Here is a 17,587-nt window from a genome sequence, read left to right on the forward strand (position 1 = left end):
TTACCCTCACTCTCTCATAAAAGGCCCACTAATCAGAAATTTTTTGGTTGAACCCGTCTCGACGAAAACTTGCAACGGCAAAAACAGAGAATCGGCGATGTTTCTGCCGTTTGGGGCGATTTTTTTGCACCGGCCAAAACATACCCGCCCACCCTGCAATCACGGAAGGCAGCCCGGGCGGCCGTCGGCGCCGCTGCTGACCTGTGCGAGGAGGAGGACGATGACTCCCGGTTTCTCGTGCGAGGAGTGCGGCAATCACGGACCCTCTCTTCCCACCCTTCCTTCTCCGCGCCCGCCTCCTCTACCGACGAAATCCCGCACGGCCACACCTTCCATCCCCCCAGCGCCCCATGGTGATTCCCCCTCGCACGGCCTCTCGGTGGCCGCAACCTTGGCGCGGCGGCGCCTCCGATCGAGCCTTGCACGGCCTCTCGGCGGCAGCGGACCCTCCCTCGCGTGGCACGCAGGGAGCGCCGGTAGCGGGCCGTCCGCCCTCCCTCCTGTGGCGCGCAGGAAGCGCCGCCGCCGAGACGTGCGCCCCTCACTCGCGTGCCGGGAGCTGCGGCTGCTCCTGCTCCGGATGGCTGCCGCGAGGTGCCCCTGTTTGCCGTCGCACCGACCCCACACTGGCCCCAGAGCTTCAAACCATTGCAGCGCTGGTGCTCGGTCTCTTGCCCCTGTGAGTAGCATAACGAGGCACACAATCAGTTCGCCGTTTGCTTTATTTTGAAGATGCTTTCTGGTTCACATTATGGATTATGGACAAACTGTAAATGGAGGGCAGAAATTATTCATGTATCATGACAGTCATTATTGGTACATATTGGATTATTTATCTGTGTACCTGAGGGATGTGGAAGGGAATAACTTGTTTGGTTTATGAGTTTCTTTTGGATATCATTAACTTTCAAATTCGATTCCTACTTAATAAGTGACTTGTTTCAGTTACCTGATGAACCAACGAGGCAGCAAAAACAAGATGCAATGGAGCTGGTAAGGACGAGATCCAATCCTTCTAATTTGATTTAAAGTTGGAGTACTCAGGAAACCTCTGCCATTCTTTTGGAAGAGAGGTGTGATATAACAAGTAATTTACTCTCACGATCGAGCAATAGATGAGATTTTTTGAGTTATAGCCTGAAAAATCTAGAGGATAAGTTACATGATGATTTGTGTACATTTACAAAATCCTCCAGGCTCTAAATTTCCATCAGGAACAGTAAATTGAAAACATTCTTTTTTAGGAGGGGCAAAGATGACCTTGCAAAGAATTTCTAAATGCAAAATGTTCTTCTTGCAAGATTTTCTTATAAATCTGTAAGCCATGTTAACCACCTCCACTTTTGATACCAAAATGTACTTAGAATTTATTTAAAATATTAAATTATCTAATACTCCACGCTCATATTTATGCTGACTAATTGGTTTCCCTGTTTAGATGTTGAACTACTGAATGCTATTACCAATAATTCTCCTCATGTCATCAGACAGTCATGACACTCTGCAATATAGTAATTCCTATAAAAAGGTTAGATCTTCATCCATCTGACAGTTTCACCCCACTTGTGTTCATTCTTATCATCATTTATTCTTGTCCTTTGTGCTACTTCTTCCAGTCCTAGGGGACCAGTTTTGTATAAAGCCCAGTCCCAGGATGAGGATGCTCTTGTTAATGCGGCAGCAACTTTACATATGGTTCTTGTCAGCAATAACAGAAATTGTCGTGGTGTGGAAAACCACAGCCGGGTGGCGGAATGCACCCGCCTAATCCTAAGTATAGGATGTGCTTGGGGGCAGTCAATGAATGCTCGATCTAGAGGCGTAAGAACACGGAAGCACATAAGGATTTAGAGTGGTTCGGGCCGCCGGAGCGTAATACCCTACATCCACTGTGTGATGTATTGCCTGAGCTTGTGTGCAAGCTGGGGGATGAGCTATGCCTATCTCTGCATGTGTGAAAACTTGTGGAACCTTCTTTTCTACCGTGCGTGCTCTCCCTTTTATAAGCCCAAGGGGAGCAGTACACTGAGCGGGACCCCGACAGGTGGGCCCGGCAATGTATTATAAACTACACTTTGGCCTTCAATGCCTCAGATCCGGAGATCTTGTCGTCAGCTTCCGTGCGTAGCTTCTGACCAGGGATGGTCTTGAGCTGTCCTGTCGGAGTAGAGTGTAGCCTCTGGAGCCGTGCGTCGAGGTCATGATGAAGCGCCGAACTACTGACTCAGTCCGCTGTAGCAGCGTGCACTGTTGCTCCAGTTAGTAGCTGGTCATCATGACTCGTCGCCCACGCGCGCGGCGCTGAGACACTGCTGCGTGCCTCGGTAACAGACGAGCCGCCTTGGAAACAGGCGGGCTTACCGTGTTGTCATGTCACGCCTGTCCAACCCGTGAGTGGGTATCCGATGCCCTGCTCTGGCAGCGCACGCCCCAACCACCAGCATTTAATGCGGCAGGAGGGCTGGCTTCAGGCAGAAGACTCGTGCCTGTGGGACACGTGGTGGCACCGGACCCGGGGGTCGGCGGCCGCGCCCACAGGGGTACGTGGCGGTTCCGGACCCCTGCCCAAGCGGGGAGCGGAGGTCCGGAGGTCGGCCCTGTGGGACACGTGGCGGCGCCGGACCCTGGGGTCGGCGGCTGCGCCCACATGGGCTTGCGAGGGCTCCGGACTCCTACCCAAATAGGGTGCTGGGTCCGGGTCCCTTGGCTGGCTCGATGACTCAGGCTTCCTGGAGGTTCGGTTTCCACTTGTAGAGGCCCAGGTCCGGCCCGCGGAGGTTCGGGACCTGTCCGCGGGGTCCGGACCCGTGGTTGCCGTTTCTGAGCGCCTTCGTCCTTGTCTTGTAGGAGAGGGTACTCCTGTCTGAGTGTACCGACAGAAATAACACAGGTAGGTTTATGACTCAAAATTTTGGTCATTTCGTTTTGCATGGTTGTATTTGCTAAATAATTAGATATCTACTTAAGCAGAAATTCACTTCAACCGGCGAGTGATGCGATATGAGATACTTGACATTCTTGAGTTCAAAACTGATTGGAAAAGAATGTCTATTGTCATTTTGGATTGTCAGAGTGGCAGTTTATTCTCTTGTCCAAAGACGCTGATGAGTCTTTGTTTCCTTGTGCCTATTCCGGTAATCGTCTCAATTATTGATTATAGAATTTTCTCATATCATTTATTTTAAAATTTGGCATTTATGTACTTTCTTCGTATTTTGTGGCATAAATTTGATTAATTCTTTACTTAAGTTTTTTGTTCTGTTTGAGACTTTGGCTGTGGGTGTTCACAAAGTAGAAAATAGAAACTTTATTGATGCAACTAAATTAGAATTGTGTTTGACCTGAGGATCTTATGATAATTAATTTTGGGACAATAAACAAAGACATTTGTTGATGAGGTTGACAAATATGCTTAGTTGGGGTTACACACATTCTGCTTGGGATGGCGTGAGCTGGAATCAGAGGAATACACTGAATGTTCTTAATCATTTAAGGAGCATAATAGTGCATTGATTGACAGGGAGGTAATTATTATATTTTCTTAATCATTCCACAAAAATTGCGCAAAATATAATTCCTGGATATTTGCTTTGCTCAGTGGAGAGTTGCTGAGGTTTGCCAAAAAAATAGAACATACCCTGGAGATTCTAGCGCAATAGAAGATCGCCTCCGGATTCTACTTTTTTTCTTTGCTTATCCTATCAATAGGCGACAATGATGGCTGATCATGGTTACTTAGAGGTTGAGAGAACATCCAAGTGGGGGGGGGGGGGGGGGATAGTTACTTGCTCATCTTGTTTTCTGTTTTCTCTATTTTTTATTTAAAGAAAATAGTTACTTGCTCATCTTGTTTTTCTGTTTTCTAGATTCATTATGCTTAGCTGAGTGACCTAATATGGCATGCTAACAATTTATCTTGATGTGTCTTCTATCAGAATTCGAGATAAAGGACAAATGACTAGGGTTAGATAAAAAAATTACAATCTAAAGCTGCCATGTGTCCTTCCATTATCGAGTTCAGCCGGCACACCTGCATATAACATGGGGACAGACTTGTTAGCACGTGGATGCATAATTCATGGCTGCTAGCTGTATCATAGTGATGCATAATTCATGGATGCAAAATTTTAATTGTGTAAATAGTATCAAAGAATGAGCCTCTATGTTTTGCATAACCAATGCTATACTGCAAGGCTGAAGCATTCAATCATTTTAATAGACACGTTGGAAGCATGGTGCTGTCGGTAATGAGGAACCAAACAAACACACCTGCTACTGCTAGGGAGGACAATTTAGTACCTGCAAGATTAAATAAAGGTTTATTTCCTTTTACAGAGTAGCATGGGAAGGGGCTACGACCATGGTTTATGAGACTGACTTCGACTTGATTGCATGGTATGAGTGTGCACACCTTGATTTCTGTTGGAATTGAGTCACCCTTTTTTCACACTAAATAGACGCACTGCTTTCATTTCACTATTTTGTTACGAATTTCAATAACATATTTGGAATTGCTATGCTCTTACGTGCATCCTAAATTTCTCTTGCCACACTATACACATTTGTATTCTCAAATTCTCAGTTTTTAGTTGCTTCTGAAGCAGTGCTATCCAGGGGCAGTGCTATCGGTAGAGCTTCCTTATGCCCAGCATGGTCCATGGCCCCAATGGCTATTTGTCATGTCTATTAAGGCCACTCCCAATGGAAGTTTCATAGGGGTTTCATGTACATTAATTAGCATGTTATGTAGGATTATATGATGACATGACATAGAATTTAAGAAGAAAGAGAAGAAACATAGACCCTAGAAAACCACAACATAGACCCTAGAAAATGCAACATGAAATTATGCATTGGGAGAGGTAATTTCAACCATGGTTTCATAGTCTTTTTGCTTATGTGGCTATCTTGGAAACATCAATATGAAACCCTCCACTGGGATTGGCCAAATAGGATTACTTGCTTATCTATATTATAAAAGTTGAAACAATTGAAAACATTTCTCACCAAGATTAGGCCCACCATACCCCTCACGGAGGTCCCACTTGTCAGGTCCAGAGGTTTGACGAAAGTGGATGGAGTCCCATTTTTCGATAGAAGGAAAATATTTTCACCCAAAAGCTATATTTTTTTCACCAAAAATTTTACCCACCTCTTCTACGCTCATGCATGGCATGGCAAAAATTTCAGCCGAACCACCCTGCGTGGCCGACCAATCAATTCCCATAAATTCACATAAATGTGAGGAAGGAAAAAGTAAGTTTGGAAGGAAAATATTCCTTTGTTTCTTTTCTTTTCTTATTTCATTATTTCCTTATGCACACGCACAAGATTTGTGTTTGGAAGGAAAAAATATTCTTTTCTTTCTTTTGTTATGCCCACACACACGATTCTTTTCTTTCCTTATTATACACATCCATAGGGTTTCTTTGCAGCGCAGCTTTTTTTTTGGAACGACACACACACACACATCTTTTACCTCCATTGTCCATGGCATCAGCGTCCTTTGTCCCTGCCACCAGCGTTTAGGCCTCTCCACCGGCACCCTAGGACACCGGCGCCCCTATCCACCGCCGGCGCGAACGTCTCCCTGTCTCTGTTGTCCCTGGTACTTGCGTCCAGGCCTCTCCACCGGCGTCCGTACGTTTTTGTTCTAGCCACCAATGCCCTTATCCACCGGCGCCCGTCGATCTGCTGACCACCGACGTCCCATATCATTTTGTCGTTGATGAAGGTAACGTTCTTCATTCCATTTGAATGTTGTGTTTCCCTTGTCGTGGTCGCCAGCATCCCCACGTGTTCTCCCCGCCCGTCCTAACATCGCACATTTCATGGTCGTCGTCATCGGTCAGGGCCCTTTCTGTCCGTGGCCTAGGTCACCTTGTGCGCCCCTGATGTGCTTCTCGCTACCGTATCGATGAAAGGCTGAGCTCTTTGCTGAGACTGCTAGATGTAAGATATTGTTCTCATCAACTTTTGATACATTTTTTGTTTGAATATGATGGTTATAGGGAACCATGTATTTTAAATGTCTGTGTTAAAGATCCATGATCAGTTGAATATTTATCTTAGCAATGGATGGCCGCCGACCATTTGGAGATATTACAAACACGTTGAATCATCGTAAAAGACAATTATGTGATGAGCCAGTTACCCACGATGTGGCCGTAGGTGTTTTTTTCATATCTTGTTAGCAATTTATAAACTTTGTGCTTCATGGTTATTTCATGATTCTTTTACAATTACATGTGTTTCCACTAATCAAAGGGAGGCTAACTCAGCGGCAAAGGGAAAGAGAGATGTACGCAAGCATGCGGGAAATTTACCAGCAGAAAAAGGCTGAGAAAGGAGCGGCTCGGAATAATACAGAGAACATCGGCTGAGAAAGGAGCTGCTCAGAATAATACAGAGAACATCAGTATAATCTTTCTCCAAAACTGACCCATGTGTGAGTCTGCTAACTCACAATGCATTGTCTATACGTAGGTGTTGCGTCTGTCATTAATGAAGCAAATATGTTCAATGACGTTGTTCAGCAGCCAACTTCTGAGTTAAACGGGAAACCACAGATAATGATTCATGGTTGCATCGTAATAATTCTTTTCAAAGAATTCCATTGAAAGATACGACATACATACGAGTACATTTACGAGCCTATGATATTTCGTGTTAGAGGTTTGTTTCTTATTCGAGAAATTACTGGGCTACTATTATTATTTAATATCTAAAGAATACTGTATATAGAGATGTCTTGGACTCATGAGATGTGTTTGTGCTACAGTTTTCTATAATGGTGACGTGTAAGAACATGCATTTATATCGAGATATTTTTAGATGTTAGAGCATCTCCAAAAATTTGCTATATTCTACTTGGCAAATCTTGTAATTTGTCAACTCCCAAAACTATTTGCCAAGTAAAAAAACAGTTCCTCTCCAATAGTTTGCTATTTCGGACTTGGCAAAATGAAAAAAAAGGCAATAGGCAGCATGCAAGCAGTGAGAAGTCTTTATTTTCGTGGTAAGTACGCAGCATGCAAGCAATTGCCAAGCCCTTTGCCAAGTTGCCAAATATGCACGGTGAGGGAGGGTTTTTGCCAAGTTGCCATATTTTGTCAAATCATTTGCCCAATTATTGGTGGGGTGTTTTAAGCATTTTTGCCAAAAATCAAGAATGCCAACTCCATTTGCCAAACTTTTGGAGATGCTCTTAGAATTCATAATGATTGGATATATGTATAGTGTACACGTTTAAACATACTTGGTGCCCTTTAGATTAAATAGTTTACTGTAGTGGTATGTTACTGGATTTCTGAATTACCAGAATTTCCAGTTTCATGTGAGTCTTTGGATTAGTTTATATTAGATGAGATTCGATTGCTATGAGATATTAATAAATAAATTTAAATTTTAATAATCATTTGATGCAATCTCCATTATTATTATTTTTTAATAGTTCTTTAAATATTGGATCATTTGATGAATATAATTATTTTTAAATATTGTTCTTTAAACATGTGCCACCACTATTAATAAATAAATTTAAATTTAATAATCATTTGATGCAATCTAATTATTTTTAATTTAAACACGTGCATGTGGCACGTGCATCTCCACTAGTGCTTGAAAGGAGCCAACTAAGTCTAGCAAAATGCACTAAATCTTGAAAGTAGCTAGGCCCTAGGCATTGTTGTGTGTAAGCGTGGGAACGGTATTAATGTGCTGTAGTGTTATAATGAATGTTAAGCTTCTCGAATACAAGCTGGAATTCACCATAAATCAACCTATAGCTGTATAGCAGGTTGTTTTTTAACAGATTATCCTAAACGCCTTCTGTGAACATCTCCTAATGTTTTGTTGCCAATTACTTTCACATATAGAAGTGGAAGTGTGGAACTGTACTTTGGCTTGTGGAATTGAGTGAGTTTTTCTTTAAAAAAATTTAGCTGAACCCTTTGATTTTTAGAATTTTGTTGCAACCAGTGGAAAGTAGTGAAAGGCTTGTTGGTTTGTTCTCTGATATGCGCTGCCAAGTTTTTACCAGAGAAGCCTTTTAAATAACATTTTTGGGTTTGTATGATTCTGATTGTAGAACTGACATGGCTTTAGGTTTGGGATCATTATCCTGTAGTATCTTTCATGAAACATAGTGCTGAGTTCGAGTCATGACTGTTTCTCTATTTGTGGTTTATAGAACACATGTTGCCACACCTGACTTAGTAAATTTGACCTTCGCTGTAGTATTTCTGTTGCCACACCTGTGGAGCAATATAGTCTTAACTCGTTGTTCTAACAGTCAGCATGCCTACCTGGTTGCCCTATAATTGGCTTCTGAAGTTCTGAAGCTTTATTATGATCTAAATGGTGGGAATCTATAAACTTGATAAAATATGGCTTAGAAGACTTCAGATTCACTTGATCATACCAGGAGCATCCCTCTCCCCTTGTCCCACCTCCCCGGTACCCTGCAGGGAAAGAACACCAGGACACATAATTGCCTTTGCCTTTCCTTTCACTTCATAATTAATCCCTTGTATTTTTATTTTTGGCTGACATACTATGTAGTTTTGTTAAGGTCTGCTCTTTCTTCAAGCATAATGCAAACCTGGGTACTTTTAAGCTAAGTGATTGGGTATGTCTCCACAAATTGCCTGCAAGAGCAAATCAGCATCATTTTAAAATAACTTGAATCATATTTAATAAATTTTGAAATGTGAAGAGGCTCGTAGGTATTTGACATTAGTTCCTATGAGGTAATCCCGCACACAGGACACCAATAAGGTTATAATTTTGCTGCTTCAGTCACGTTAGTTTGTACCCATTGTTTCTCATGCTAATTTAGTGTGCATTGGGTTATTCAGAATTCAGATGTATAATGGATCGGGTTATGTTATATGCTCATGCTATTCAAATTTGTTCTTTGCTTAACATTCAGATGGAGTACATATCCCTTGAGAGAAATCTGGAGGGGACTTGTGGAGATCCTGGGCCATTATTTGGAGACCAAGATAGTAGCTTGTTGGACCATCTGGATTATCAGGGAGGAGGGATTCCACAGCAGGAGTCTCCAACACTGGATGGACTTTTTGTTGATCGAGCTGATGCAATGCCACATTTATTATTTCACATGTTGTACCTTTTCTAGGAAGAGGAGCATTATGCTTTCTGTGAGGTGAATTTGCTCGCTATACATGAGGATGAATTACCCTTTGACTGGTCTGCATGTGGTGTCGGCAATGTCTTTATTTCTCCCTGTGTTAGCATTGCAAGGCAGCACCAGGACATCATGGAATGCGTAGGGGCGGCATTCTGCTTGCCGTAATGTTTTTTTCTTCAATTTTTTGTTTTGATGCATTCAAATCGTTTCTACGCCTGTTAAATGCGTGGGCGAAAGAGCGTTTGACGCACTACATTGAGATATACCGCGGAAAGATGATCTCAATCAAGTAATCTTTGATTATTTGAACTGAGAGCTTAGAAGTATTGATAAGATTATACACTTGAAGTGTTAGTGTTGGTATTTTTGGTGTGCAAAATTCACTTGAGCTGCCTCGATGTGCACTTTTAAAGTCATGTTTATTTCCATATATTTGTTTTCAGATTTTTTCCCCATATGTTAGTTTTCAGATAGGTTTAATTATACTTTTCAAATCATGGAAACATATGGTATTGAGAAGTCAATCTTATAAAGTTCTTTTACCCCTTTATTTATATGCATGTAGGTATATACATTGCAAAAATCATAAACAAATTATTGAAATATTTATGATTGTAACTTGTAAGTAGGTGAAGATATTTGAATTAATGAATTCATTAAAAAGCAACACATAATTCGAGGAATTAACTAGCGTATTTCTTGTTTTAACCATGGTGAATTTATTTATGATAGTTTTTAGTAGTTATTTGATGTAATCCAATCTATTTTTAAATAATTTGACTTTAAACACATGTATGTGGCATGTGCATCTCCACTATCCATGATTGTTTCACTTACTATAAAAAATATTAAAGTACACTAAATATAAGATTCTAAATTACTATATTGATTTCTACCATTCTATATATAGTTTAACAAAAATGATTGTTGCAACTAAAATTTAGTGTGGTTATTTTTTTCGCAACATTGTTCTTAAAACACGTGCGGCACCCTACTAGTGTATTTTAAATATAGAAAATTTGTTTGATAATAAAAATGTAACACCAGGCACAACTATTAAGGCCTCGTTTGGTACCGCTCCTTCCGCTCCACTCCACAAGATAATCCGAGAAGCGCTACTAAACATCTGCGGCTTTTTCCGTGGCCTGAATCTCATTTTGGAGGAATTAAAATCTACTTAATAAACAAGGCTATTTGGCTTAGAATTTGACATTACGCCACTTTCCAAGCACTTTCCACAGTTTAGATATAAGCCTATCCTAAATTCATAGGGTGGTGGGAGATGAAAGTTGATTCTATACACCACTAAGCTATATATGTTTCTATTCCGTAACTTATAGTGCGGTCTTTGACTTACTCTTCTATATTAGAAATATAGCACTAAGTATCTCTCTCATATGAGCAATAATAATATACAAATATATTCTGTATAGCTTAATAGATTTGTGTTTAAATTATGAATCCCATTATGTTTGCAGCTTATTATACAAAAAATACCCTGGTACACGGAGAAATCCCGCAATATTTATTTTAAAGCTACCATTCCAACATATATTATAGCAAAAAGGAGATAAGAGTATGTTAGAGGAGTCAAGGGCCTATTGGGCCTTAGCCCATTAGGGTTACTTAGTCGCTTGCTTAGGGGTCAAGTAAACCTCTCTATATAAGGAGAGGAGATATATCAATCTAATCAAGCAAGAGATTAGAATGAAATCCCTTCCCTCTTGCCGGCCGTGGGCGAAGCCTCGCGGCCGGCGTTCCCATCGCCCCAACCCTAGCCGCCGCTCTCTTGCCCTCGCAACCGCCATCCCGTGAACAGTAACCCATGGTACTGTAGCACCTCGGGTACTGTAGTGCGCCAGCAGCCACCGCCCTCTCCCTCTCTCAGATCTCAATCCCAACAACAGCCATAACAATCTGGTATCAGATTTAGGTCTGATCCCTTGCATCGCCCACCATGGACGGCGTGATCATCGGTCATCTCACCGGGATGGTGGAGGCCATGACTCACAAGGCTGCAGCCCTTGAGGAACGCCTCATAGCTCTGGAGGAGAGGTTGCCTCCTCCTCCACTTCCATGGTCGCCACCCACGCCGATGTGGCCGCCGACGGCGCCCCTGGCACCGGTCGCGTGGCCGCTCTCGACACCCGTATGGTCGCTGCCCGTCTGGTCACCGCCGCCACCGCCCGTGTGCCCGCCACCATCCACACCCGGGTGGCCGCCGACGGTGGCCCTTGCTCCGGGTGAGTGCCTGCCGCCTTCCCCCATCGCGGCGACTTCGCATGAGTTGCCGGCCACACCGCCGTCGTCTCCTTGTGGCGGCCCGATCCAGCCACTTCTCGAAGGGGGGAGCAAGCCGTCGATACAGATCGGGCATGTAGCAGCTTCCGCGGCTGAATCCACTGCGTCCAAGCCGGAGGACGCCGCACAGATCGGGGCTGGTGGGGAAGACCTCAGCCTCCAGCTCCCACATCTCCTGGGCGGCAGCACGACCCCCCTCCATGACGGCGTTGGCCTGATATTCCTTCTCCTCGGGGGCAGGGGCAGCGAGCCAGAAGTGGGAGAGAAGGGCTACGGAGCCATAACGCCCTGGTGCCCAACGTTTGGACTCGAGCACTGCTCACGTGATTGCTGTGGTGGGTGCAGCTCCTGAGATGGCCACTCTCCTTCCCCTTGCTGCATGTGGATGGGCCCTCCAAGTGGTGACCAAGCTTCCAAATGGGTGCAGTTTCAGCCGCCTAGTGCTCCTCCAGTCCACGCACTGTCTAGCGCCACCGCTTTTCGCTACCGGTCACCGCGAGGACATCTCCGCTGGACGCGGTTCCAATTAATTCCAGGTGGCTGTACCCGTGCTCCTCTCTCGTTCCGATGGTCTCCATGGGATCCAGGCGGCGACATACGTATAGATCCAGCACGCGGACGGTGTTCGCCGTATCTTCAGGAGTCGTCAAAAAAAATAAAGAGTCACAGTCTATTTAAAATAAGTCGAGATGTAAAAGGCTTGTTTTTAGCAGTTCGGTTTGCGTCTAGTGGAGTCATTGTTAGCGTCATCGTTAGATTGCAGCTTGAGGACAAGCTGCATGTCCAGGTGGGGTGTAGTGTTAGAGGAGTTAAGGGCCTATTGGGCCTTAGCCCATTAGGGTTACTTAGTCGCTTGCTTAGGGGTCAAGTAAACCTCTCTATATAAGGAGAGGAGATGTATCAATCTAATCAAGCAAGAGATTAAAAGGAAATCCCTTCCCTCTTGCCGGCCGTGGGCGAAGCCCCGCGGCCGGCGTTCCCAGCGCCCCAACCCTAGCCGCCACTCTCTTGCCCTCGCAGCCGCCATCTCGTGAACAGTACCCATGGTATTGTAGCACCACGGGTACTGTAGCGCGACAGCAGCCACCGCCCTCTCCCTCTCTCACGATCTCAATCCCAACAACAGCTATAACAGAGTATTTTTTTTCCTAACATATAGTCTGAACTTTGTTTGACACAAGATTCACAATGAATTGAATAAATGTTAGAGGATGAAATTAAGCAACGCCCTGCAGCTTTGTAAGTAACATCATGTAAACAAATGAAATACAGCAGTCGTATCTTCCTCCCTTTCTCCTTTTGCTCTCTGATTGATGCAGGCAAGCAGAAGCAGTAACATCTCACGCCATCTATGTCTTCACAGCATCCTGCAGATTGCTCTTATTTCCTCCTCCAATCAGCAGCATCGAATCCAAACACCACACAAGCTACTCCCTCTCCAAGAATCCCAAGAATCAGAACGGCCTCTTCTGCTCCCCTACGATGCGGAGGAACACAAGGAGGAGCCGCATGCCGGCAGGAAGCAAACAAGAGCAGCGGCAGTTGAGCCATGGGAGATGATGCATCAACTACAGAGCGAACTCGTGGCCACAACTGTGTGACAACGGAACCGCAGCAGGCCCGGTGTTGGGTGCCTCGCCGCACGGTTCAGGAGCATTCAAAAGTTTAGCTACAGTTCAGGATAACATGGAGCAACCAATTGAACCACAGATGCTAAAAAGTTGGTTATCAAGATAGATAACTTCTCATTAAAATAATGCTATGAACATGCACATGCTGAAAAAAAAAAGAAAAGGTGGAGGCTGCTACATTACTGCTCCTATCACTACTACAAAAACGTTGATTTGTCCCGGTTGGGAAACCGCTGTTGTCCCGGTTTCCCAACCGGGAACGCCAGTCCGGGACAAAAGGGGTGCCCTTTTGTCCCGGGTCTGGCAACCGGGACAAAAGATGACATTTTGTCCCGGTTGGTAACACCAACCGGGACAAAAGGTCTCTTTTTTTCATGTTTTTCTTTTCTCAATTTTTTTTCTATTTCAATTATACTTTTGCATTTCAATTAAACTTATGTATTGGAATTCAGTGTGTATGATCTCCACTAATATATACATATATATATAGTTACTTATATAATATTTGTCCTAGATAGTTTTCATATATAAATTAATTCACATATATATATGTATACACATATCTATACATGTGAATTCCTTTACATATGAAATGTCTAGGACCAATATTATATAAATATATATATACACACATATATATATTATTGGAGTGCTTATATATATAATACATACATACTCCATCATATTTGCATAGGTATATTCGTTCTTAATTACATAGTAGAATTCGCCTTTTGGAAATTTAATACATACATACATACTCATAAATAGAAATTTAATACATAGACACACATATATATTTACATAGGTATATTCGTTCTTAATTACATGTATACGCGTATATTGTCATATTTGCAGTGATTGTCAATATTAGATATTCCATCATAGTAGAATTCGCCTTTTGGATCGAGGATTTGCTCAACAATAAATGCGGAGAATTGTTCTTGAATCGCCATAATCTTTTCCTCCGGTATGAGTTTATCGCGCATCTCCCCGACCTATGGAAAAAGGGGATAATTAATTTCGACTAATTAAAATACGAGTTCAAATATTAACAAGTTTTTTACTTACTTCCTCCTCCCAATCTGTCCAGCCCTTTGGAGGACCTACCAGACCATGGATGTTCTCGCATACATAGTATGCGCACAATACAGTGCCTGGTTTCTGCCTCATACACTTTAAGAGAGAAGAAATTATCAGGTATTTACATAAATATATAATAAAACTAATGAATCGTGCAACGAATCATCCAAGTGCGTACCGGAAAATCTGTCTTGATCTTCAATTTCTTGTCAAATTTGCCTAGATGATTTTTAGCGAATTCTTTCCAAACCATGTGCATGATTAGAACAATTATAGTCAAGTAACAAAGTGATTCAAATTATCGGTCATCGACGGAGTAGTGGTAGAATTACTTTTTCATCATGTTAAGAAGATTTTCGTGTTGTTCTGGAGGTCTCCTCAATGAGTCCATAACCACGAGTAGGCTCTTCTCGGGAATTATGACAATTAGGACAAAGTGTTCACTGCAAGATTATACGGAGGCAGTTCTTGGTAGTTAAGGTTTAAACAATTCGATTACAGAATAGAAAGAGTTAGACGGAAGGAATCACTCACGCAAAGTTGTAAGGAAACAATATCATTTGCTTGTTGTGATGAACGCTTATGTACTTGAACAAGTTTTGGAATATCTCATCGGAATTGTCACGTAGAAGCCTCCAATTACTAGTAATTGGGTCGATGAAGCCGAGGTGAGAGTATCCCTTTCTTCTGCAAGTTTGTATCTCCATTCTACATGATACCGAATAAATCAAGAGATCAGTATGTTGAGATCATGCAAAACAATACGTAAGGAGAGTAAAATACTTACAGAACCCACAAGCTGACGATAGAGATGTCGAGGGCCTCCTGATGGAATAGTTGGTAAATTTCTTCCCAGTTTATCCATATAATGGCCTCCCCCCGTAAGAAATCGTCATCTTTAATCTTTGCGCCCTGCATGAAGATGCAATCGGCCATCGCACGCATGTAGTGCTGGTGCAGCTTATACATTTGCGTTGGAAGCACAAACACTACTTCGGGGGGTACAAGAGTTTTGCCGATCTCAAACGTCCATTTGACGACCACATCGTCCTTTGGAATATCTTCTCCCCCTGCAATCTGAGCCGCCGTCAGGTTTGATTCTTTCAAAAATGTAACAAAGTCTTGTTCTTGCGTCGTCTGTCCCACTACGAGAGGCTCTATTGATTGTTTCTTTTGGGCTCCGAGCTGTGGAACGTCGGATGACGATGACTTTGATTGTCTCTTCTTTTTCTCAGTAGTTTTGATAATTGTGCGTTCGTAGTCTGAAGGGGGTCTCTCGGAATGAATTTTCTCTTATTTGCTTCGCATATTCCCTTAAAAAAATTCAAATCTATCGGATTTATCACTTTCTCGGGCTCCGGCTTCGGCTTCGGCTTGAAGTGCTCTTTAACTCTTTCTTGAGTTATCCGATCGCATTCTTCGAGGCTCATGTCCCAGGGTTTAATAGGAGCCTCCTTGGTTTTCTTCTCCTTTTCCTTCTTCTTTGGAGGCTCCTTAGCTGGTGCAGCTACCTTCTTTGCCGGCGGCCGTTTCTGCTTCTTTGCCGGCGGCGGAGGGGGTGACCATGGAGGTGACGGTGATGCTTGAGTGTTCATCGGTGCATGAGATGATGGTGATGGAGAATGTGCCGGTGATCCTTGCCGAGACAGTGCTGCCCTTGGGGAGTTTTGCGGAGATGCCGGTCTTGGAGACGCATGCTGAGATGCCGGTCTTGGTGTTTGATCATCCGACTTTAGGACAATGTAGCGCTTATCCCATTGGATGTAGCCATGAATGGCTTCTGCTAGTGTCCTCTCCCCATCGCCTCCATGAATATCAAGCTCGAGCGTCTCCCAACCCTGGCACACCTGCTCCACCCCAACTCTTGTGTATCTAGGCGGAATTTGCTGCCCGTGGTACACGTCGCCTGGTTGGGTTGGCATGGCGGTACCGTACGCAACAGTGAACATTAAGTTCTTAACGGCAGTCTGCAGGTCACAAGGTGTCTGCTGGGTCATCTCATCCACTGGAAATCGCTGTGGGGCCGACGCTTCAACTGCGGCCTGGATCCCCGTTGGCTCGGCGACGGCGACGTCTGTGTAAGCCCAGCTGCTTTTTCGCTGAGACTGGTGATCAGCTGCGACATTAGGCTCTGGAGGCACCGTTTGGGCTTGCTGTTGCTGGCTCATTGCTATGGCCACTTGGCTTTGAACCTCTTCCTCCAGTCTTTGATCGTGTGACATGAGCCGTTCCTCTAGCCTTCGCATGTGCTCCCGCTCATCATTCTTTCTTCTTTGCCGGCTTCTATATGATTCAATGTAATCCCTGAACCCATACTTCCACGGAACCACGCCTTTGCCTCTTGTGCGGCCCGGATGCTCTGGATTCCCAAGGGCGTAAGTCAGCTCGTCCCTCTCTCTATCCGGCTTGAATGTTCCCTCAGCCGCTGCTTGTATGGCCTCCTGTAGTCTCTGGGCTGCTTGCTGGATGTTTGGCCCAAAGATGCAGTCACCAGTCAATGGGTCCAAGCTTCCCCCGTGACCATAAAACCAGGTCCTTGACCTTTCAGGCCAGTTCATGGTCGCAGGTTGGATGCCTCTGTCAAGCAGATCCTGCTCCATCTTCTCTCATTTGGGTACTGCAAGCTTGTAGCCTCCTTGGCCTAGAGTGTGATGGTACACTTTCTTCGAGGCGTTGTCTTTGGCCTTCTGTACCTTCTCAAGCCCAAGCTCTGAAGACTTGTATTCCACAAATGCATCCCAGTGACCCCTGAGCTTTTCGAGCTCGCCGGTAAATACGGGTGTGGTCTCGGTCTTGATATATTTCTTCGTCAAAATTTTCTTGAATGATCGCAGCTGTTCGGCCATCTTACTCAGGGTCTAGCGCTTGCATATCTCTTCGGATTCAGCTGGAACCGTGAAGTTTTTCTTAAGCTCCCGCCAGCACCATTCTTTTTCTCTTTCGGGTACCGCATCCCGTTCCTCGCTTGGATTGGAAGCTTTCCAGAGCCTGAAGCTGATCGGGATGTGGTCCCTGACAATACATCTGGATTGTCTTATGAATTTTTTGGCGGCAGCTTCTGGAGCGATCGGTTCGCCATCTGGACCAACTTCCGTTATAATGAACTGCCCTTCCAGTTTTTTTGTTGGGCCTCGCTTCGTCTTTTTCTGCTGCGACGATGATCCAGACGGCTATAAAAAAACATTCATAGTATTCATACAGATTCAGATGAAAATATGATTGTCACTACAAATAAGTATAGTTGTGATATGTACATTAGCACTTTGTTCAGCAGCAGCGTCATCCTGAATAGATGGTGCCTCAATTCCATCACCAGACATATTCAAATATATGTCGGTATTGCTGCCATCATCAGCTTGTTCAGGGACATCTCCTTGACCTTCGCCAATCTTATTCAACAGGAACTGTTCGTCTTCCGCGT

At 43.9% G+C, this 17,587-nt stretch overlaps 2 protein-coding genes across 4 annotated transcripts; both read left to right on the top strand.

Annotated features, from left to right (window-relative positions):
* Positions 1-38: 38 nt before the first annotated feature.
* Positions 39-9,517, top strand: LOC120709399. Of its 3 annotated transcripts, XR_005689660.1 has the most exons (5): positions 39-679; positions 946-993; positions 1,439-1,528; positions 4,336-4,395; positions 8,933-9,517. XR_005689660.1 is itself a non-coding variant. In XM_039995036.1 (3 exons), the coding sequence occupies exons 1-3, from the start codon at positions 98-100 to the stop codon at positions 9,140-9,142; spliced, it is 840 nt and encodes a 279-aa protein (XP_039850970.1). In that variant the 5' UTR covers positions 52-97; the 3' UTR covers positions 9,143-9,242. The 3 variants fall into 3 exon arrangements, 1 of the variants encoding a protein (XP_039850970.1); XR_005689659.1 differs by lacking the exon at positions 4,336-4,395 and having other exon boundaries at positions 40-679; positions 8,933-9,242; XM_039995036.1 differs by lacking the exons at positions 1,439-1,528; positions 4,336-4,395 and having other exon boundaries at positions 52-679; positions 8,933-9,242.
* A 1,594-nt stretch (positions 9,518-11,111) lies between these two features.
* Positions 11,112-11,807, top strand: LOC120710344 (merozoite surface protein CMZ-8-like). The gene has a single exon (XM_039995970.1). It carries the CDS (start codon positions 11,112-11,114, stop codon positions 11,805-11,807), a length of 696 nt encoding a protein of 231 aa, XP_039851904.1.
* Positions 11,808-17,587: the final 5,780 nt, after the last annotated feature.

This window comes from Panicum virgatum, chromosome 5K, assembly GCF_016808335.1.
Source record: "Panicum virgatum strain AP13 chromosome 5K, P.virgatum_v5, whole genome shotgun sequence".
NCBI lineage: Eukaryota > Viridiplantae > Streptophyta > Magnoliopsida > Poales > Poaceae > Panicum > Panicum virgatum.

Excerpts from the sequence above, each read along its gene's own strand:
- LOC120709399 (XM_039995036.1), top strand. The coding sequence starts at position 98 with ATGTTTCTGCCGTTTGGGGCGATTTTTTTGCACCGGCCAAAACATACC. Across the intron at positions 680-945 it reads GTGCTCGGTCTCTTGCCCCT|TTACCTGATGAACCAACGAG; the intron begins GTGAGTAGCATA and ends GACTTGTTTCAG. Across the intron at positions 994-8,932 it reads AACAAGATGCAATGGAGCTG|ATGGAGTACATATCCCTTGA; the intron begins GTAAGGACGAGA and ends CTTAACATTCAG.
- LOC120710344 (XM_039995970.1), top strand. The coding sequence starts at position 11,112 with ATGGACGGCGTGATCATCGGTCATCTCACCGGGATGGTGGAGGCCATG.